At 36.9% G+C, this 23,661-nt stretch overlaps 2 protein-coding genes across 7 annotated transcripts in view; one reads left to right on the top strand and one right to left on the bottom strand.

Moving 5' to 3' along the window:
- The window catches only part of LOC137254054 (hydroxyacylglutathione hydrolase, mitochondrial-like), a 141,825-nt gene that overhangs the window by 20,720 nt on the left and 97,444 nt on the right, over nt 1-23,661 (top strand). For 3 of the 5 annotated variants that reach the window (XM_067791747.1, XM_067791749.1, XM_067791745.1), the window contains one exon: nt 16,672-16,837. The exons of the other annotated variants lie outside the window; for them this stretch is intronic. Coding sequence is in view for 1 of the 3 variants with exons in the window: in XM_067791749.1 (XP_067647850.1) it covers nt 16,825-16,837 (13 nt within the window). In the remaining 2 variants the exon portion in view is untranslated. The remainder of the gene's footprint in view (nt 1-16,671; nt 16,838-23,661) is intronic. 5 annotated transcript variants of the gene reach the window in all.
- Six4 overlaps nt 7,919-23,661 on the bottom strand; it is a 44,240-nt gene continuing 28,497 nt past the window's right edge. For both annotated transcript variants that reach the window (XM_067791740.1, XM_067791741.1), the window contains one exon: nt 7,919-8,487. In XM_067791740.1, coding sequence (XP_067647841.1) covers nt 8,382-8,487 — 106 coding nt within the window. In that variant the 3' untranslated portion in view covers nt 7,919-8,381. The remainder of the gene's footprint in view (nt 8,488-23,661) is intronic.

Genomic DNA, 23,661 nt, shown 5'->3' with positions numbered 1-23,661 from the left:
ATGAATACAGATTAGATTTGGAGCAGTCCTATACTCCCAAAGGGTATTCCTTACATTATATATAGAGTTCTCGCGTTATTTGAAGGGTTGTATGTCCATGAGACATTTTTGACAGAAAATGACTTGCGTGCGTTTATATAAGGTTGGCATGTTAGAGCTGCCGAAGAAGTGAGGTTATGTTGTTGACATCACCTTTATTATTACATCATGGTCTACACATATGTACCAAGGCGAATCCATACCAGGTGGTGGCAAAGCGAATTCAAAAAATTCGCCGTACAGAAGAATGTTAAGTCAAAAGAAAATTTTCATTGATTTCGATTAACTGACATATTGTAGTACCAGGCGTTGTATGGAAAATAATCAAGAAGAAGCAATCATCTGTTGGGATAACACCACCTTACTGAATTCGCCTTGCATATGTACGTACACGCAGCGGCAAGGCGAATTCAGTAGAGGTGGTGTTATCCCAACAGCTGACTGCTTCTTCCTGATAATTTTCCATACAAAGCCTTGTACAACAAAATGTCAGTTAATTGAAATCTATGAAAATTTTATTTTGACTTAACATTCTTCTGCACGGCGAATTGATTGAATTCGCTTTGCCCCCCCTGGTACAAATTCACCTTGCGCAGCGGAGAGAGACGCACAAACACATGTATATATCTCATTTGAGATGCTGCCAAAAGTAGGCAATTATCTGTGGAAGTATCACTCACATATACACGCGCATATGAGAAGCTATAACGTGCATCCAGTGCACGGACTTTTCAAAAGAGAATGTTGGTAGACGAAAAATTAAAATAGTGGTAGAAGTTGGTAGATTTTTTTTTCAAGAAAGCAATATTGTATAATTGTACAAAACAATTCATATTTTATTGTAAAACAAATGAAGCACATTTCACGGAAATAACACTTAAAAAAAATGTAAACAAAACAAATAAATTCATGTAAATTTGTGTATATGTACATAGCTAATGCCTATACCATAGTACAGGTCTACAAGTAGGATATGTAGCAGAACGCACATACACAGCCACGCTCACCTGATGAAATGCTTGTTCTCGTTCGTTTTTTATGTGGAAGCTATTTGGCACTGTTGTACTTCTTAGGTCCAAGAAAAGTGTAATAGCAGCTAACGAAAACTGTGTAAAATTTTTATTGTAAAATTACAAAGAAGTATCCTTATTTACTTTCAAACGAGCACTTAATTACATCTCTCTTTAAAATCCATATGTTTTGGACAATTTTAATTAACAAATTGTGATACTTTATTACCGGGGACGATTGCTAAAACATGACCAAAACCGTTGTGGGAAGTATGAATAGACGCGCTTTTGCCTCGCTTCCAATAATTCGAATACTTTTTCGCCTTTGGATTATTGATAACAGGACAAACCGCGTCTTTTCATTTCTCTTTCTACATTTTTTGACGCGTTATTGCAGTCGACCTCGGTTTTAAACTGTTTTTCGCGGAGAACTTTTGAACGGACAGAAAAACTTAGCACCCGTGTTTGTATTCTTAATACTGGAATAACTACGCGTCCTCAGATACCCCAACTCAAGACTTTTATATAATTTTCTGTAGGACCCATATAGGTGCACTAGATTTTCATACTAAATTCGTTCAAAAAAATTTACCATCACAGCAACCCATATCTAATATTCCGCTCCCTTTTTTGTTTCCCTGCGTCGCTTTCCACGACAGCAACCCCGGCAATTTTGACACTTCGTTCAGTGTCAAACGCATGTTTCACGCAGGTTCCACTGAGTTCCACAATAGTTTGACACTGACCGAAGTGTCAAACGGCAGTGTGTTAGAAAAAGAAAGGAATTGTTTCCCTCTCATACATATCATACTTGTAAACCTGTACTATGGCCTATACCATACTTGCTTTTTTCCTGTATTTTGAACTTGAGACACTTAGGAAACTTTACCGATATGTCTGATTACAACAACAATTTTCCAATGTATCAGTATGTTTCTGCCACAAAATAACCGAGTTTGGCATGTTATCGTTTACTTTAAACTTTTTTTATTTTCGTTCAAAATTATTCATAAAAAAGTGATGAAAATATAGCAGGAAAATATTTGCGAGCTCATTTACTACATTTCTTTCATAAACAAATTTATTTCTTGTTTGAATTTGTGCACAAATTTTTAAAAATAAGAACCGAATTTCAAAAAAAAACAAAAAAAATTGTCAGAAAAAAAACATAAGAAAAATCTAGTTCCATATGGGTGTTATTAAATACAAGGAACAAAATCACTTTCTACAGAGTAAAATTTTTAAAAAAAATCTTATTAATTTAATTGGAGGCTGAAATAACTTCCGGCCGATACAATTAAAGAGATGATTGGTGTCATGCGGCGACACATTGCAAGCGGGGCATTCATTTTGTGTGTCCAGGTTGATTCTGGATAGGTAAGAGTTTAACCTGTTAAGTATCCAGAACGAAATTGAGTCAGAGTGACTCGCGTTTCCTCTTCCGCAAGTTTTGGGTACTGTTCTTTGAGTACTGGATTCACCGGGCAATTCCTGGCATAAAGGTCCGACGCCCGTTTGTGGAGTTCACTGAGGACCTGATTGTGTTTTGTTTGCTTCATACGGCTGAGTTATCAGGTGCCGTATTTGGGGGTTAAATGGGGTTACACTGAAATGACAGTCTTTGGTCGGGAAAAATTCCGAGTCGCTCCGGTACATAGAATCGAATGCCTTGGGAAGCGAGGTGCCGTATTTCCTCATAATGCTTTCGGAGAAGGCTCCTTAAGCCCCTGGGCGGTGTTGGCTCATCAATCAGATGTTTGTTCGGATGCCCAGGTATCTGGGTATTCAACAGGAGCTGTTTGGTTAGCATCTCATTTCTCTCCCTGATGGGGAGTACTCCCGCCTCATTACGTAGGTGGTGTTCTGGGGACATAAGAAGACAGCCCATGACGGTTCTGAGAGCAGTATTTTCTCACTTCCTGTTTCGGTCCTGTTTCAAGTAAGTTCAGGTCCTCAGACTGTCGACCTGGATAGAATTATCTGGGCTAAAGCGTAATACGAAATCCTGTGAAGCTCCATGTAGGCAAACGCAGTAGTCCTTGGCTGACAAAGGACGTTCACAAACTCACGGCTTCTTATTTTATTATTATTTTATGAAGCTGATCAGCACCTGAATCAGTGTTCAGTGCGTGCCTCAATCTGGTGACCTACTGTCCACTATGCACACAATGGCGCATAGTCATAGTCAAAATAAAATAGGTTTTAAATTTAGTTGCAGGTTTTTTAACAGTTAACTCATAGAAAATGTTGTCAAAAAGCTGCAACTAAATTTAAAACCCACTAACTATGCGCCAATGTTACATAGACCAGCCAATATCATCACCACCGCTGCAGGTTGGCGCCTAAGAATTTCCAGGTCATGATTTCTAATGACAACTTACCTTTTTCCTGATAGGATACTGCCGCGCAACATTTTGCATCAAATTTAGCCGAATGATTCTCGAAATAAGTGGAAGAATCATCTAAGAACTTGGAACTTTTCCGGAAGGGCTTGAAAGGTGTGATCAATCGTAAAGGTCTTGTTATGCTCTTTGGCGAGCGTTTTGGTGCAATCCTTTATCCTCTCCACCGAAGAAATTCAGTTAGAAACTAAGTAAGGCAAAGCCCCCCAATTTATTGGTATCGGAGTATTTCCTTACTGTTTTAGTATTCCAAACGCTAGCGAAAGAGGTTATCACAACTGTAACATTGGCCCCTATTATGAGCATTATTCGATCTTCGATCTTCGTTGGCTATCGAACATCGAAAATCGAATTCGAAATTGGTATTATGACAACTCATCTCTGTCGAAATTTTCGTTGTGTATCCAATTTTCAAGCGAATAGAAATTTGTTGTCGATGCTGTATCGAATAGAAAAAGAATTGTTTAAAATGTTAGTTTTTTGTATTTATGTTCTACTTTTTTACTACCTACTAGTAAGTTTAAACTATTTGAATTAATTTAATATAGGTCCAAGGTCGTTAGTACAAAACAACAGCTTGAAAGACTGGTTTCAATTATGGAACAAAATCCCCATATAGCAAAGGAACTTTTACATTATAGAAATGCAACTTTGCTTAATGCAGCTCAGCCTCCTCGTAATTCAATTTTATCCATCTTTCACAAATAAAATTTTCCAAGACATTCAACACCTCTGATAGTACCACAGACACAGTCGGCTGGGCAAGTCCGAGTGCATTTTCGTTTTCAACGCTCAGTTGGTAGGATCCCTGAGCACAAAATCGGAGAACTGTTGCCAAAATTAAAAAATATTAGGAATAGACTTGGCTCTTGTGCATTGCTGCAGCAGTTCATCTGTACTGGACAACAAGTCCATGAACGCTTCTTTGGACAGTCTGAAATTTTAAATAAATCTATAAACAAAACTTATAATTTCAACAATTTATCAACTTATTTAGAAAGCTACACTTACGTGGTGGAATTCATTTCCAAAGGATTTGGAGCATCTCCCACGTCTTCTACTTCTGGCTAGCTCCAGTAAGCTTTCCTCTTCATCTGACGAATCATCACACCACAATTCCGTTGTAGTCATACTTTTATTTTTAATATTTGCATTTAATAACTAGCTCTGCTTTTGTTTATTTATTTTATTTTATTTGACAGAGTATTGGAAATGTGCTATTGTGAACTTTTGAATTTATCGAAATTCACAATAACGCTTGCCTTCATCGAACGCGCGTCGTAATACCGAATGAAAATTCGTTCGATCAGCTCATTCGACCACAGTCGAAGATCGAATTTGTATCATAATAGGGTCCATGAGCTTTGTTTTTTTACATCTATAGACGTTTACGCTTAAATTTTATATGGACTGCTAATCGTCAAACTTTAAATACACCTCTGAAATTGCTGCGTATAAAATTTGTACTACTAAATTCTAATACGCGTTATACTCAGATGTAACTGAAATACATATATCAGTCGTCTACAAAAATGTTTGAAAAAACCTATTGAACAAATAATTTAAGTAATCGAACAGCGATTGAACAGGTGATCGAGGCTGTTTACTATTGTGCATGTTTTTATCAAACATTCGCCACTTGTATGAATTCACAATGATCTGCACATTCGTATGTTCATTTCATTCGCTCGTTCACAACAGTGCCCTATTTTATAGGCTTTTATTTAGTTTCACTTTTGTTGTATGTAATGGAATCTTGCAAGTTAAATTTGATACACTTCCCGGTGTCCGATTGAGATGAAATTTTGCACACATGTATAACTCCGATGACAATGCAATATTACTTTGCGAGAATTCGATAAATTAATCGATAACACAGTTATCGGTAAAGATTTGTGTTTACTTTGGCATAACAGCCTAAGTCCCATACAAACCCGCCGGTACCTAACCGTGGATTTTGAGATTTAGACGTTGTGAATCACGCGTCACACGTGGTGAATCTCACGCTTGCGAAAAGCGGAGACACAACCCTCTGTTGTATTTCTGTGTATAACCAACATAGTGAATTTTTAAGGCTATTTAACTCTGTAATCTTTTCTGTAATTTATTTTGCTTTTGGAAAAATTACCTATTTGGAAAAAGCTGGCTGAAAAATATTGGCATAACAACTTAAGATAAATCAAGAATGGAAAATCTTGGAAAATTTGAGCAGATGTGGCAATTTCGCGCGTCCGTTGAACGAAATATTGACAATCTATTGATCATCGCTAGGAAATTAGCGACATTCCATCAACTTAGCAGCACTTTAGCAATACTACTGTTATTATTTGGCCGCTCAAACACACCCATATTAATTGTGCATTAAATCTAAAATATACAACTCAAAAATGACTCCGGTTGTTATGTCCGCAGAATTTATTTGGTGCAAATACACCATAATAATTTACACGGCCAAAGCCATAATAATTTGCACGGGTCATCAATTCTTTCTCTGATTCAAAAGCTGAACTACCAGCGCTACCGTCATCAGCTCAGTGTCATCATTGCCAGTAGCGCCAATAACACCAAACTCGTGCCTGACACACAAAAGTCGTTTCACTCAATAGCGCAATTGAAATGTACTACGCACTCACTACTAAGTAGCGTCAAAAATTCGCTTGAGTCATTTCGTCAATGAACTACCATTGAGATGGCACCGCATTGGCGCTGACACCATGCCATTTACATCACTAAAATTGCGCGAATGCCCAGGCTCATGACTTTGTTAATCCAGATGGTGAAAACGAAGACTCAAAGGAATGCAACCTTGCAAACAACAGCCGTCATTTTCAAAGTGTAAAAATTCTGTGATACAACGAACGCTAACGCGGTTAGGCTGTTATCGGTAAGTGTTGCATACTTTTCTGCGCACTTGATTTTGATTTACAGATTTTTGGCGATGGAATTTTAGCTAAGCGAAAGTTGGAATATTAGCTGTTTTTTTATACACGCGTATAGAATTACGTTTGCGCTGGAAAAAAACGCCTATCCTCGCTTAGATAATGCTTAGGAGACCCATCTAGTAGCAGTAGTTAAATAACTAGCTACAGAACAGGGTGTACCTAAAATCGTAGACACAAACCTCTGGTGGCCATAATGTATAACATATAGCTGAATCGGTTGCGATGAATAGTGGATACACACCATTTTTAGAGGTGATACATAGAATTAGTGTTGAGGTGAAACATAAGCTGGGTTTTTTTCACACGCCGTATACGCCGTATACGGCTTGTAAAAAAAAACACGGCTATTAAAGCATAAGCGACGTTGTACAGAGGTAGGCGATAAGAGATGAAAATCTGAATATAAACGGACATGTATACAATTATAAAATTACACGATTTTTATACCTTTCATGAACATGAAATGGTATATTAACTTTGGTCCGATGTTTGTAACGTTGAGAAATATAGAAGATAGACTCGCCATTAAGTATACCGAATTGATTAGGGCGACGAACTGAGTTGATATAGCCATGACCGTCCGTCCGTCCGTTCGTCTGTCCGGCCGTCCGTCTGTCCGTCCGTCCGTCTGTCTGTTTGAACGCAAACTAGTCCCTCAAATTTTGAGATATCTCAATGAAATTTGGCACAAGGATGTATTTTTGTATTATATTAGACATTTGTCGGATCCTGTAGGATCGGACCACTATAACATATATCTCCCATACAACCGATCGTTCAGATAAAACGATTTTGGTCATTCCTGCCGCAATTTAGAAAGTATAAACGTGAAACTCGGTGATATATATTCTAATATATCATAGAAGATATCCTGAAAAAATCACTGTGATCTGAGCTATATATAGTTATATCCCATCCAACCGATCGTTCAGATAGAAAGATTTTTGGCCATTTCTCCCTTAATTTAGAAAGTATAAACGTGAAACTCGGTGATATATATTTTATAGAAGATTTTCTGAAAAAATCACTTTGATCGGAGCTATATATAGTATATATCCCATACAACCGATCGTTCAGATAGAAATATTTTTGGCAATTTCTCCCTTAATTTCCAATATAAAAACGTTAAACTTGGTGATATTTGTTCTAATATATCATAGAAGATTTCATTAAAATAAAACCAATCGTTCAGATAGAAATATTTTTGGCAATTTCTCCCTTAATTTCCAATATAAAAACGTTCAACTTGGTGATATTTGTTCTAATATATCATAGAAGATTTCATTAAAATAAAACCAATCGTTCAGATAGAAATATTTTTGGCAATTTCTCCCTTAATTTCCAATATAAAAACGTTCAACTTGGTGATATTTGTTCTAATATATCATAGAAGATTTCATTAAAATAAAACCAATCGTTCATATAGAAAGATTTTTGGCCATTTCTCCTTTAGTTTCCAATGTAAAAACGTGAAACTTGGTGACATTTATTCTAATATATCATAGAAGATTTCCTGTAAAAATCATTTCGATCGGAGCTGTATATAATATATATCCAATACTAACGATCGTTCGGATAAGGGGGTTTTTTGCCATTTTTTTATATTTATCTTAAAATCGTTTAGGTTCACTATATATTTCTTATCTTATATAGTGCATTATTTGGAGATTACGAATGGGATAAGATTATTGTTCGTCCCATTCATGAAAGGTATGAAGTCTTCGGCACAGCCGAAGACAGTCCCGTCCTTACTTGTTTTCAATTGTTTTTTCTTTAAATTTCAATAAGTATTGTCTATAATTAAGTTGATCTTAAACTTATGCAATTTTTGAAACTGTATCTTAAATCTAGAAACAATTTATACTAATTCGCCATTTTCAATGGGCTTTTTATGTACAGCAGAGTTCTAACAACAATTTATAATTAAAGTAATTTCAATTACGTCTGGCCCAGAAAACAAAATAACCTTAAAATTGCAAAATTGTATGTTATTGGGCGTTAAAAATCGATTCCGGATAAAAACTGGGTGCATTGAACATGCGCGGAAAACCATTGGCATCCAATTGTTGAACGGGTAGGACAGACATGATATCGCTGGAAAGAGAAAAATAATCAGTTTTATATTTGAAGTAAGAAATAAAACTTAGACCACGTTTAAGGGCACATTACTGATACTTAGCATAGACTTGACGTGACTTGGCGCAAACTTGGCAACTTAGCCACGATTATACTCAACTTAGCGCATACATTCTGGCATCATAATCAATAAATGTCAATTTGTATGACAAAATATCAAAATGAAATGGAAACAAACAAATGGCATCTCAAAATGTAAACGTCACTTAGCACTTACATAGAAAATGAGAATTCAACAGACTTCTAAGTCAAGTTAAGTTTTGCTAAAGGGCCCATTACTGATATTTAGCATAGACTTGACTTGACTTGGCTTAAATTTGGCAACTTAGCCACAATTATACTTCACTTAGCGCATACAGTCTGGCATCATAATCAATAAATGTCAATTTGTATGAAAAAATGTCAAAATGAAATGGAAACAAACAAATGGCATCTCAAAATGTAAACGTCACTTAGAACTTACATAGAAAATCAAAATTCAATAGACTTCTAAGTCAAGTTAAGTGTTGCTAAGTTTTGAGTAATCAGTAACATGCAATGTTCATTTAACAGAACTGTAAGTGACAGTTCTCAAGTCAAGTCAAGTCTATGCTAAGTATCAGTAATGGGCCCTTTACACATGCACTAATCTACAACAAAGCGAATCCATAGCAGGTGATGTCCAAGGCGAATCTATACCAGGTGGTGGCAAAGCGAATTCAATCAATTCACCGTGCTGATGAATGTCAAGTCAAAAAAAAATTGTCATTGATTTCGATTAACTGACATGTTGTAGTACAAGGCGTTGTACGGAAAATAATCAAGAAGAAGCAATGAGCTGTTGGGATAACAGCACCTGGTACTGAATTCGCCTTGATCTACAATAAATCGTCAATAGATAATCTACGCGTTTACATATGTTCCATACATAAGAACTAGATTATTATCTGTCAAATTTTCACGGTTCTCCTGTATTTCGTGCTTCCAATTAGATTTTATTCCTAGAGCTGGTTTTTTCTACGAAAAAAATCGACATTTCTTAGTTTGTTCATAATAACCGATAATAGAAGGGGAAAATTTAATTAACGCTTAGGAGGTAAGTACGGGAATGAAGATTGTCTTGTAAACTAGGTCTAAGGTCTGGGACGTTGTGATGACGGAGCAGTAAAAAAATTTTGAACGTTCAACCAAGAGCAAGCAATTGATGGTCGAACGTCAAAAATTTCACCATAAAATCGGCTAATGTAAACCAACCTATGCCTTTGTGGTAGGTAAGGTTGACATAAATAGCGTGGCAAGCACAAGACACGAGCACAACACGTGCACGATTGTTTAATACTCCAGCCCGCTCTTTTTGCATCTGCTATCACTGACCAAACCTAATTCAAAGGCATGAACGCAGTGTCCAGTCAGAATACCCGTCATGAGTCTAAAATCCTTTCTTTTTAATGTTTGGGGGAAATTTTTTAGTCTAAGGTTGTAAGACCTACACATGATCTTCAACACTTTGCAGCCCCGTGCTTGGGTCCACGTCTTTCCCGCTTGGTCGATCATGTGCACCTCTCGCTTTCTCTTAATCTCGCCCAATTTAATTGGGACGTCTACGGAGGATGCTTATAGGGATGCGTCCTTTTTAGCTAGTTCATCCGATTTTTCATTCCCATCTACTCCCGTATGGCCTGGGACCAAAATAAATATGTATGCTTCTCTCTGGCCCTCTCACTCCCCGAAGGCCATGGGGCATTGTTTACCACATTGTTTGGGAACTTAAATTAAGCTTATGTTGCGAACTGCGAAGGCAGTAAAAGAAGGCAGTTGAGTGTAGTGGAATGAAGAACAGCAGGAAGAGCCGAGTTGCATCGCATCAATATACCTTCAATCTTTGTATCAATATTCAAGATATATGTAGAAAAAATAACAAAATACTTGAATATAAGCAAGCACTTTCTCTTAGTAAATGCAAATAAGGTGTCCTAAATGATGTGTATTCCAAAATTATGTCAGTTTAAGTCTGTTTAAAAATTTAACTTGAATTTCCTCAAAGATTTTCGCAGTATGCCATTAGTAATATTTGTGTGTGTGTTAATTTTGAGCGATCATCTGTTAGTTGCGTTACTTGATATGGTTTACAATGCCTTGGGGAGTGTTATCGACGTTAATGGTCCTTTGCTGGGTGCAGATCCGGTACGTTCCGGTAACAAGCACCATTAGGTACTAGACCGATCATCTCGGGAACGATTTGGTATGACCACATGCAACCTTATAGGCCATACCACCCTCCCACCCCGTAGTTCCATGAGGAACTTTGGGGTCACCAGAGCCTCGGCTGTTGAAGAAAGAGGATTCGCCACGGGTAGGTAAGGTTGACAATTGGGTTGGAGAAGCTATATATTGCGCTGGCAACTGCTTGAAAGGGTTACGCTACACAACCCCTTAATTCAATTTAGTATTTTAGTCGCTTCTTACGACAGGCATACCTGCCGCGGGTATATTCTAAGCCCCCTAACCCGCTGGGGGTGTCCTGATTCTTCCCAGGGATTGACACTCCTTTCTTCACTTTTAGCTGCTGTGCTATGTGAGAGTATTGCCTTAATTGCTGCTTGCTTGGCTGTCAATATAAAAGCTGATGCGGCTGCAGTTTAAGCTATTTTTTCCAGTATTTTTACTGCTTTGGACATAGCTACTACTTCCGCCTGAAAGACGCTACAGTGATCTGGCAGCTTGCCGGATCAGCACAATATATCACAGACCCTACTCCTTCCACTACTTTGGAACCATCGGTGTATACATGTATCGCCTCGTCACCTTTCAGGCGCCCTTGGGCCAACCATCCACCTCTACAGTGACTCTTAAGACCCCCTTCGAAGCGCAGATACGGAATCATGTAGTCTGTTGGCTCTGTAATTGATGACGCTATACTACCATGGCCGTATGCTCTGCTCTCAAGCTGCCCCGAGGCACTGAGCCTCGTGGTAACTTAAGTACATTTTTAAGAATTCATGAGCTTAACACCGGCTTATAATAACTGAATTCCAATTATTATGTTTTCTACGAGAAACTGAAAAGAAAGAAACATTTACTGGCATATTGCGATGGACCCATTTCGAAAACCGCCAACGTAATCATGATCAGGCAATATTGTAATGTTATCAAAGGTTTCACCGGGATTCGAACCATGAATCACATGGTGAAACTGCAGTAGCCTTTAACAACTAGGCCATCCTGCTGGTATTTGTTTTCATGCTTAATTCAGTTTTTCTCATTTCTACACTAACAACACAATTGAGACATTTTGTCTCTATATTGATTTGTGTGCCATGTAGATTTGTTTTTGTAAAGTTCTTCTTCGTTGCGAATGAGAAGCTTTGTAAACTCGGGCTCAGTTGTACATATTTATGTACATATGTTTGTTTAATGGTGTGTTCAGTTTATACTTATATTTTTAAGAATTCATGAGCTTAACACCGGCTTATAATAATTGAATTTCAATTATTATATTTTCTAAGAGAAACTGAAAAGAAACATTTACTGGCATATTGCGATGGACCCATTTCGAAAACCGCCAACGTAATCATCATCGGGCAATTTTGTAATGTTATCAAAGGTTTCACCGGGATTCGAACCGTGAATCACATGGTGAAACTGCAGTAGCCTTTAACCACTAGGCCATCCTGCTGGTATTTGTTTTCATGCTTAATTCAGTTTTTCTCATTTCTACACTAACAACACAATTGAGACATTTTGTCTCTTTATTGATTTGTGTGCCATGTAGATTTGTTTTTGTTAAGTTTTTCTTCGTTGCGAATGGGAAGCTTTGTAAACTCGGGCTCAGTTGTACATATTTATGTATGTTTGTTTAATGGTGTGTTCAGTTTATACTTATATTTTTAAGAATTCATGAGCTAAACACCGGCTTATAATAATTGAATTTCAATTATTATATTTTCTAAGAGAAACTGAAAAGAAAGAAACATTTACTGGCATGTTGCGATGGACCCATTTCGAAAACCGCCAACGTAATCATCATCAGGCAATTTTGTAATGTTATCAAAGGTTTCACCGGGATTCGAACCGTGAATCACATGGTGAAACTGCAGTAGTCTTCAACCACTAGGCCATCTTGCTGGTGTTTGTTTTCATGCTTAATTAAATTTTTCTCATTTCTACACTAACAACACAATTGAGACATTTTGTCTCTATATTGATTTTTGTGCCATGTAGATTTGTTTTTGTAAAGTTCTTCGTTGCGAATGAGAAGCTTTGTAAAGTCGGGCTCAGTTGTACATATTTATGTATGTTTGTTTAATGGTGTGTTCAGTTTATACTTATATTTTTAAGAATTCATGAGCTTAACACCGGCTTATAACAATTGAATTTCAATTATTATGTTTTCTAAGAGAAACTGAAAAGAAAGAAACATTTACTGGCATATTGCGATGGACCCATTTCGAAAACCGCCAACGTAATCATCATCAGGCAATTTTGTAATGTTATCAAAGGTTTCACCGGGATTCGAACAGTGAATCACATGGTGAAACTGCAGTAGCCTTTAACCACTAGGCCATCCTGCTGGTGTTTGTTTTCATTCTTAATTCAATTTTTCTCATTTCTACACTAACAACACAATTGAGACATTTTGTCTCTCTATTGATTTGTGTGCCATGTAGATTTGTTTTTGTAAAGTTCTTCTTCGTTGCGAATGAGAAGCTTTGTAAACTCGGGCTCAGTTGTACATATTTATGTACATATGTTTGTTTAATGGTGTGTTCAGTTTATACTTATATTTTTAAGAATTCATGAGCTTAACACCGGCTTATAATAATTGAATTTCAATTATTATATTTTCTAAGAGAAACTGAAAGGAAAGAAACATTTACTGGCATATTGCGATGGACCCATTTCGGAAACCGCCAACGTAATCATCATCAGGCAATTTTGTAATGTTATCAAAGGTTTCACCAGGATTCGAACCGTGAATCACATGGTGAAACTGCAGTAGCCTTTAACCACTAGGCCATCCTGCTGGTATTTGTTTTCATGCTTAATTCAGTTTTTCTCATTTCTACACTAACAACACAATTGAGACATTTTGTCTCTTTATTGATTTGTGTGCCATGTTGATTTGTTTTTGTTAAGTTTTTCTTCGTTGCGAATGAGAAGCTTTGTAAACTCGGGCTCAGTTGTACATATTTATGTATGTTTGTTTAATGGTGTGTTCAGTTTATACTTATATTTTTAAGAATTCATGAGCTAAACACCGGCTTATAATAATTGAATTTCAATTATTATATTTTCTAAGAGAAACTGAAAAGAAAGAAACATTTACTGGCATATTGCGATGGACCCATTTCGAAAACCGCCAACGTAATCATCATCAGGCAATTTTGTAATGTTATCAAAGGTTTCACCGGGATTCGAACCGTGAATCACATGGTGAAACTGCAGTAGCCTTCAACCACTAGGCCATCTTGCTGGTGTTTGTTTTCATGCTTAATTCAATTTTTCTCATTTCTACACTAACAACACAATTGAGACATTTTGTCTCTATATTGATTTGTGTGCCATGTATATTTGTTTTTGTAAAGTTCTTCTTCGTTGCGAATGAGAAGCTTTGTAAACTCGGGCTCAGTTGTACATATTTATGTATGTTTGTTTAATGGCGTGTTCAGTTTATACTTATATTTTTAAGAATTCATGAGCTTAACACCGGCTTATAATAATTGAATTTCAATTATTATGTTTTCTAAGAGAAACTGAAAAGAAAGAAACATTTACTGGCATATTGCGATGGACCCATTTCGAAAACCGCCAACGTAATCATCATCAGGCAATTTTGTAATGTTATCACAGGTTTCACCGGGATTCGAACCGTGAATCACATGGTGAAACTGCAGTAGCCTTTAACCACTAGGCCATACTGCTGGTGTTTGCTTTCATTCTTAATTCAATTTTTCTCATTTCTACACTAACAACACAATTGAGACATTTTGTCTCTATATTGATTTGTGTGCCATGTATATTTGTTTTTGTAAAGTTCTTCTTCGTTGCGAATGAGAAGCTACAATTTAGTACATTTTGTTTTCTGTAGACAATGAAATCTTCATCTGCAGAGATTAGAAGGAGTCTTTATGAAGATTGGAGCAATGGTCGTGGTGGAATCCTATTTTGAAGCTCCCTTCGGAACAAGTGGATCATGGACCGGCTGCTCAAATATATCTTATTTGTGGAGTGATTTGCTTGAAGTTAGATACGAAGCTAACTTTTTGCTTAGATCTTTATATAAAATACCTTTTCTACGGGAAGTGGAAGAGAGACCGACTTTTTGTGAGCCCGTAATTTAGCCTAGCATCAGGAGCCATATTTTCGAAAAATTGTGCATGTATAATTTTTTGAAATTTAATAGGTATGTAGCTTTTTGTCTAGGAGGTCTTTGAAGAACTAGCAACTCAACTCATTTTCGAACGGCATCCAGCTCCAAGAAAATTTCTACATTTAAAGTCCGTAGTGCGGTCATTGTCCACAACTAAAACAACACCCTATAAACTTATGTACGTCGAAGCAATGTCATCATAGCCGTTGCAAGGATAACACTTGAGGATTCCAAGGTATTCTTGCCTAGTCAGGCGATGCCGTGTTCTAGACTATCACTTTCTGTATGACATCACTACGATGTTTAAAAAGTAAAGGGCTTCACTATTCGCTAACTCGGAACTCCTTTGTCCACCTGTAAGCACAGGCTCGAGCTAACTTCTAATAAACAGAGAAATTTTCGATGGCCTATTTTTTCGCCTCATTCAGGAGAAAAAATGCAATGATAAAACATGCGTAGGCCGTAGAAAACTTCCAGAGAGCTAAACTCAAATAAACAGAAAATTGCAGACGGCCCAGGAAAAAGGGCATTGATAAAACATGGCTAGGTCGTTGATTACTTTCAGAGAACAGGTAAAGGAACAAGTGGAAAAATTTTAAGCTATATGTTTAGTGAGTAGCGTTTTGCCGATCTTGGGTGCCACGAGATGACAGTTGGAGTTTATATTAGAAATTTGTACAATGCGCACATAAGTAGATATCAGGAGCTTTATGTGCATATATGTACTACTATATGTAAAGGGCTAATTAAACTTCCTTAACCCTAACGTCATAGTCGTAACCATACCCATATCCATAACCATCTTAGTCAAAACGTATCCAAAAGAATAAATAAAATCAAAAAAAGTTAATAAATTCTCCAACTCAAATATTTGTAGGTTATGGATATGGCGAAAAACCAAAAGCCAATTGGACGGCTATGGTATGGTTGTGGCGTTAGCGTTATGGTATGGCACCATTAATCGATTACATTGATTTACATAAGGTTCGTTCAATCAGCTGTTTCATATGGTTACGGATAAGTCACCATTAATTGGCCCTTAAGATTGCCATGTTTCAAGCCCCTTCAGAAATTCAGCGTCCTCCTTGGAAGATGTTTAATTTGTGACTTCAAATTGTTCATGTGCAGGACATATTACTACTGCTTTGCCCACCTCGTGTTACAGTCGCGTCGCCAATCTCGGCTTGGATGTGTTGACGTGGGCAATGATCATATTGTGACGAATATTAGCAACGCTAAGGGATACTATCATCTCTAAGCCAATACTAAGCAGTGACTTGTATGCACATCAACAAATCAATAATTATGTCTATGCATATGTCCATACATATGTCCATACAAGCAGCGGAGAGCAACGCACAAACACATGCATATATCTGAGATACTCCCAAAAGTAGGCAATAATCTGTGGAAGTATCACTCACGTATACACGCGCATGGGATATGCGAGAAGCTATAATAATCGTGCATCTGTAGTTATAGCTGAGAAATTTAAAGCTGGTAAACGAGTAGTAAACTCTAGAAATAGAAACGCCTAGAAGTATGCGAACGAGGAAATCACAGAGTACAAAAGGAGGTAACGCTGAGAATCAGTAATCAGTTTGATTTAAGAACGCTATCTGTTGAGAAGTAGAAGTGTTATTGTGAAGTACTTTAATAAAGGCCATTTTGCATTATTGAATAGTGGAGTTATTTATTCAACAGTTTAGTGATTCGAACATTAGTAAAAGGTTGCAAATAAGCGGAATTTCCCAAAATTCGTTACAATATGTTTTTTCTGGTTTGTCTCACAGGGAGTGCACAGTGGTCGATCTTATATGCAGTTGGTGGCCAAAAATACTTCCAGCAGAGATATCAACGTGAAACTTTGCTCACGGCTTTACAAATATGTGATAATTATTTTTTCATAAAATTTATACCGACTCACAACCACCTTCTTTCAACGCATGCATACAAAAAGTAAGTAGATGTGTGAGGAAAAGTGGTAAGATGTGTCTATCGCAAATACAATGTTTTATAAGATTAAATAAAGAAATTAAAGTTATTAAAATATCTTGCATACATAACAATAACAAAACAACAAACACACACAAGAGTTTACATTTGCTTATCGTCGACTGGATAAAATAATGTCGTATGTTACATGTGAGCACATACAACATACGACAATCATTTATCACGTTGACGCTATCAGAAAACTGTCACCAAACATAGTTAGTGGCAGAGAGTGGCAGCTGATATTAACACTTTAGAATCTTAAAACTTTGAATAATAATAAGACATAAGTTCCAACGTGAGGATCGGTGAGGAACCCAACTAAAACTTTAACTGAAATTGAAATATGTGTGCAAATAAGTAAGGATGGGACTTCATACCTTTCGTAAATGGGGCTGAACAATAATCTTATCCCGTTCGTAATCTCCAGATAGTCGGATGTATAAGATAAGAAATATATAGTGAACGGATGTACGTACCTAAACGATTTCTAAGATAAATATAAAATAAAAAAGAGGTAGGTACTTTGTGTGAGGATGAAAAGTTTCAGGTTTTTTGTGTGGCAAAAATTAAAGTTTATATGGGGTATATAATATGTATATCACCGATCTCTATGATTTTTTCAGACAACAATGTATGCTATATACGTAAGCATTTGGTGAAATTTGAAGCTTCTAGCTGTTAAAATGGGGCAGAAATTGCGCAAAGTTTCTTATCTGAACAATCTGTTGTATGAGATATATACTATATATACCACCGATCTCAATGATTTTTTCAGATAACAATATATGCTATATACGTATGTAAGCATTTGATGAAATTTGAAGCTTATAGCTGTTAAAATGGGGCAGAAATTGCGCAAAGTTTCTTATCTGAACAATCGGTTGTATGAGATATATACAATATACCACCGATCTCTATGATTTTTTCAGACAACAATATATGCTATACACGTAAGCATTTGGTGAAATTTGAACATATCTAAACGATTTTTAAGATAAATCTGTAATCTATCTATAAATCTTATAAAATAAAGTCCCTAAATGCCATGTATGCACATAACTCACACAGAATGCTCCGATTTTAAAACGGTTTTTTGCATTTGAAAGCTTAGCTACGTGAGATGGTACAGTTAATATAATTTGAAGTTACATATTATAGGGGCGTGGCAAATTGCCAAAATGTAGTAAAAAATCATAAAATTTTTGTTTACACAGCTATAACCCATAAACGGAAGGATGGATTTGAAAAATTCTACTTTTCAGTAAAACTTTGAATTATATACCTTCGTTCTGCATCAAAAAAAAAACTTGATTCCTTTCTTATATCAGCAAAATTGTTTAAACAAAAGTAACATTTTTACCAAAATATGTGTTTGTGTGGTTGTTCGCTGTGATCTGTGCGAGCAAATTGCTTTTGAGTGAGGCGACACATAGCATTCGCTGCGTTATTGAACTTCGGGAGTACATTTATATGTATGGATGTATGTATGTATTTTCATATCATATCAGCTTGACATATATATGTATATACATATTTATGCATTGTTGCCAAGTTCATGCAACATAAATGGTTAAGAATGCAAATATCTCTTGAAAAATACTCTTTTAAAAATATTGCACATTTCTTTAAACTACTTAAACAAAAAATTTATTTTTTGGTATTTTTGCATGTATATGCTAATATGTGTGCACTAAGGAAATTTAATTCTTCAATATATTTTTTATGCTAAGGTAATCCTGGGATGTGTTTGTACAATATGGCTATCATGGGTGACTAGGGTCTCGAGATATAGGCCAATAGGTGGACCCTGGTTCCCTTAGATTGTGTTTATACAATATGGATAACAAATGAAAGCTGTTGATGAGTGCTTTAGTAGAGGGTAATTTGCATACCCCTGGGTGACTAGGATCTCGAGATATATGCCAAAACGTGGACCCGGGTACCCCTAAAATGTGTTTATATAATATGGATAACAAATGAAAGCTGTTGATGAGTGCTTTAGTACAGGGTAAGTTTCATACCTATTTGTGACTATGGTCTCGAGGTATATGCCAAAACGTGGATCAGGGTAACACTAGGATGTGTTTTTACATTACGGGTATCAAATTGAAGCTGTTGATGTGTGCTTTAGTACAGGGTAGTTTTTATACCTATTGGTGACTATGTTCTCGATATATAGGCCAAAACGTGGACCCGGATACCCCTAGAATGTGTGTGTAATATGGATATCAAATGAAAGCTGTTGCTGAGGGCTTTAAAGTAATTTTATTGTGATATTCGATTTAGTCGGATCAACCTGGCAAAACTGATAAATATGCATACGAAGCAGAAATAATGACATGAATTAATAATACCCACATACCTATTTACATACGTACTATTCGATTTGCCTGAAATTTGGTATATAAATTTGCCTATATTAGTATTTACGATACATTTTTCCGGGAAGTGGACCAGAGACGGACTAGGACTGAGACTCGGAGTGGGACTGTAACAAAATAGATACCACCCTCTTGGACTGGAAATAAGGGATGAAGAAGAATGAGATAAGAAAAAAGAGGGAAGGAGAAGGAGACTGAGAAAGAGATAGTGTGAGACAAAGATATAGATAGATGAAGCGAAAAAGACGGAGGGAGGAGTGAAAAAAAGATTAAGAAAAAGTGAAGAGGGGGGAGGGCGGAGTTAGAAGGAAAAAGCTTATTAAAATGTATGCAGATAGACCAAATTTAGGGCAGAACAATGTCTGCCGGGTCTGCTAGTAAATCTTATAAAATAAAGTCGCTAAATGCCATGTATGCACAGAACTTCACACAGAATGCTCCGATTTTAAAACGGTTCTTTGCATTTGAAAGCTTAGCTACGTGAGATAGTACAGTTAATATAATTTGAAGATATATATTATAGGGGCGTGGCAAATTGCCAAAATGTAGTAAAAAATCATAAAATTTTTGTTTACACAGCTATAAACGGATGAATGGATTTAGAAAATTCTACTTTTCAGTAAAACTTTGAAATATTTACCTTCGATCTGCATCAAAAAACTACTTGATTCCTTTCTTAAATCAGCCAAATTGTTTAAACAAAAGTAACATATTTACCAAAAAATGTGTTTGTGTGGTTGTTCGCTGTGAACTGTGCGCGCTAATTGCTTTTGAGTGAAGCATGATGCGACACATACATACGTACATATATAGCATTCGCTGCGTTATTTAACTTCGGGCGTAGGTTTATAGGTATGTATGGATGTACATCACTACACAGTATAAAACAAAGACGTTTTTTCTGTCCCTATGGAATGCTTAAACCTTTAAAAATACGCAACAGATTTTGATGCGCCTTTTTTAATAGAAAAGAGTGATTGAAGAGGAAGGAACGGATGAACATATTTGGCTGAAAATTGGTGGAGGGGTAGCTTAGAACTAGGAGACAGGCATAGGATAATTTTTATCCCGTTCTGGCTAGGGTCTTGAGATCAAACCGTGGACCTGGGTAATCCTGGGATATGTTTGTACAATATGGGTATCGAATGTAAGCTGTTTATGAGTACTTTGATACGGGGTATTTTTCGTACCCGGGGGTAACTAGGGTCTCGAGATATAAGCGAAAACGTGGACGCGGGTACCCCTAGAATGTGTTTATAGAATATGATAACAAATGAAAGCTGTTGGTGAGTGCTTTAGTACAGGGTAGTTTTCATACCTATTGGTGACTAGGGTCTCGAGATTGAGGACAAAACGTGGACCCGGGTACCCCTAGAAAGTGTTTATACAATATGGATAACAAATGAAAGCTGTTGATGAGTGCTTTAGTACAGGGTAGTTTTCATACCTATTTGTGAAGGGTCTCGAGATATAGGCCAAAACGTGGATCAGGGTAACACTAGGATGTGTTTTTACATTATGGTTGTCAAATTGAAGCTGTTGATAAGTGCTTTAGTACAGAGTAATTTTTATACCGCTGGGTGACTAGGGTCTCATGATATAGGCCAAAACCTGGATCCGGATACCCCTAGAATGTGTGTGTAATAGGGATATAAAATGGAAGCTGTTGCTGAGAGCTTTAAAGTAATTTTCATTGTGATATTCGATTTAGTCGCATCAACCTGGCAAAGCTGATAAATATTTATGCGAAGCCGAAATAAAGACATGAATTAATAATACCCACATAACTATTTTCATACGTCCTATTCGATTTGCCTGGAAATAAGGGATGAAGAATAATGGGAAAAACTTGAGAGAAGAGGAAAGATGGAAGGAGAAGGAGACTGAGAAAGAGATAGATTGAGACGAAATAGAGATAGATGAAGCGAAAAGACGGACTGAGAAGTGAATAAAAGGATTAAGAAGAAGTGAGGGGGGGGGGGGGGGCAGAGTAAGACGGAAAAAGCTTATTAAAATTTACGTAGATAGACCAAATTTAGGGCAAAAAGAACAACGTCTGACGGGTCTGCTAGTATAAAATAAAAAAGGTAGATACTTTGTGTGAGGATGCAAAGCTTCACGTTTTTTGTGGTCTGCATGTAAAAACTATGACTACGAATCACGTATTTCAAAAATATATGACGTAAACGTAACTATTTGATGAAATTTGATGAATTTTGAAGCTTCTAGCCGTAAAAAAGGGGCAAAAATGACAGTTTATATGGGGTATATAATATATATACCACCGCTCTCTATGATTTTTTCAGACAACAATATATGCTATAAACGTAAGCATTTGGTGAAATTTAAAGCTTCTAGCTGTTAAAATAGGGTAGAATTGCGAAAGTTTCTTATCTGAACAATTGGTTGTATGAGATATCTAATATATAAAATTCTTCTGTCACGGTTTTAGAGGCTGAAATCCTCCGAAACGGCTGAACCGATTCTCATGAAATTTCGTGAGTATATTGGGTAGGTCTGAGAATCGGGTCTTGATATCAAAACGTGGACCCGGTTACCCCTGGAATGTATTTATACAACATGGATATCAAATGAAAGCTGCTGATGAGTGCTATAGTACAGGATAATTTTCATACAACTGGAAGGCTAGGGTCTCGAGATATAGCCCAAAACGTGGGCCCGGGTTCCCCTAAAATGTGTTTATACAATATGGATATCAAATGAAAGCTGTTGATGAGTGCTATAGTACAGGAAAATTTTCATACAACTGGAAGGCTAGGGTCTCGAGATATAACCCAAAAAGTGGACCCGGGTACCCCTAGAATGTGTTTATACAATATGGATATCAAATTAAAGCTGTTGATGAGTGCTATAGTACAGGATAATTTTCATACAACTGGGAGGCTAGGGTCTCGAGATATAGCCCAAAACATGGACCCGGGTATCCCTAGAATGTGTTTATACAATATGGATATCAAATGAAAGCTGTTGATGAGTGCTATAGTACAGGATAATTTTCATACAACTTGGAGGCTAGGGTCTCGAGATATAGCTCAAAACGTGGACCTGGGTACCCGTAGAATGTGTTTATACAATATGGATATCAAATGAAAGCTGTTGCTGGGTGCTATAGTACAGGATAATTTGCATACAACTGGGAGGCTAGGGTCTCGAAATATAGCCCAAAACGTGGACCCGGGTACCCCTAGAATGTGTTTATACAATGTGGATATGAAATGAAATCTGTTGATGAGTGCTATAGTACAGGATAATTTTCATACAACTGGGAGGATAGGGTCTCGAGATATAGCCCAAAACATGGACCCGGGCATCCCTAGAATGTGTTTATACAATATGGATATCAAATGAAAGCTGTTGATGAGTGCTATAGTACAGGATAATTTGCATACAACTGGGAGGCTAGGGTCTCGAGATATAGCCAAAAACATGGACCCGGGTATCCCTAGAATGTGTTTATACAATATGGATATCAAATGAAAGCTGTTGATGAGTGCTATAGTACAGGATAATTTTCATACAACTGGGAGGCTAGGGTCTCGAGATATAGCTCAAAACGTGGACCTGGGTACCCCTAGAATGTGTTTATACAATATGGATATCAAACGAAAGCTGTTGCTGGGTGCTATAGTACAGGATAATTTTCATACAACTGGGAGGCTAGGGTCTCGAGATATAGCCCAAAACGTGGACCAGGGTACCCCTAGAATGTGTTTATACAATATGGATATCAAATGAAAGCTGTTGATGAGTGATATATTACAGGATAATTTTCATACAACTGGGAGGCTAGGGTTTCGAGATATAGCCCAACCCGGATACACCTAGAATGTGTTATTACATTATGGGTATCAAAGTGAAGCTGTTGATATATGCTTTAGTACAGAGGAGGTTTTACACCGCTGGGTGACTACGGTCTCGAGATATAGGCCAAAACATGGACCCGGATACACCTAGAATGTGTTTTTACATTATGGGTATCAAAGTGAAGCTGTTGATGTATGCTTTAGTACAGAGTTAGTTTTACACCGCTGAGTGACTAGGGTCTCGAGATATAGGCCAAGACATGGACCCGGATACCCCTAGAATATGTGTGGATTATGGATATCAAATGAAAGCTGTTGCTGAGAGCTCTAAAGTTCATTGTGATATTCGATTTAGTCGTATCAACCTGGCAAAACTGATAAATATGCATGCGAAGCCGAAATAAAGACAAGAATTAATAATACCCGTATACCTGTTTTCATATGTCCTATTCGATTTGCCTGAAATTTCGTATATAAATTTGCCTATATTAGTATTTACGATGCTTTTTTCCGGGAAGTATGCCAGAGACAGACTGGGACTGGGATTAGGACCAGGACTGGGACGGAGACTCGCTGTGGG

Source organism: Eurosta solidaginis, chromosome 5 (genome assembly GCF_040869045.1).
Source record: "Eurosta solidaginis isolate ZX-2024a chromosome 5, ASM4086904v1, whole genome shotgun sequence".
Taxonomy (NCBI): domain Eukaryota; kingdom Metazoa; phylum Arthropoda; class Insecta; order Diptera; family Tephritidae; genus Eurosta; species Eurosta solidaginis.
This window is presented reverse-complemented; position numbering and strand designations above follow the sequence as displayed.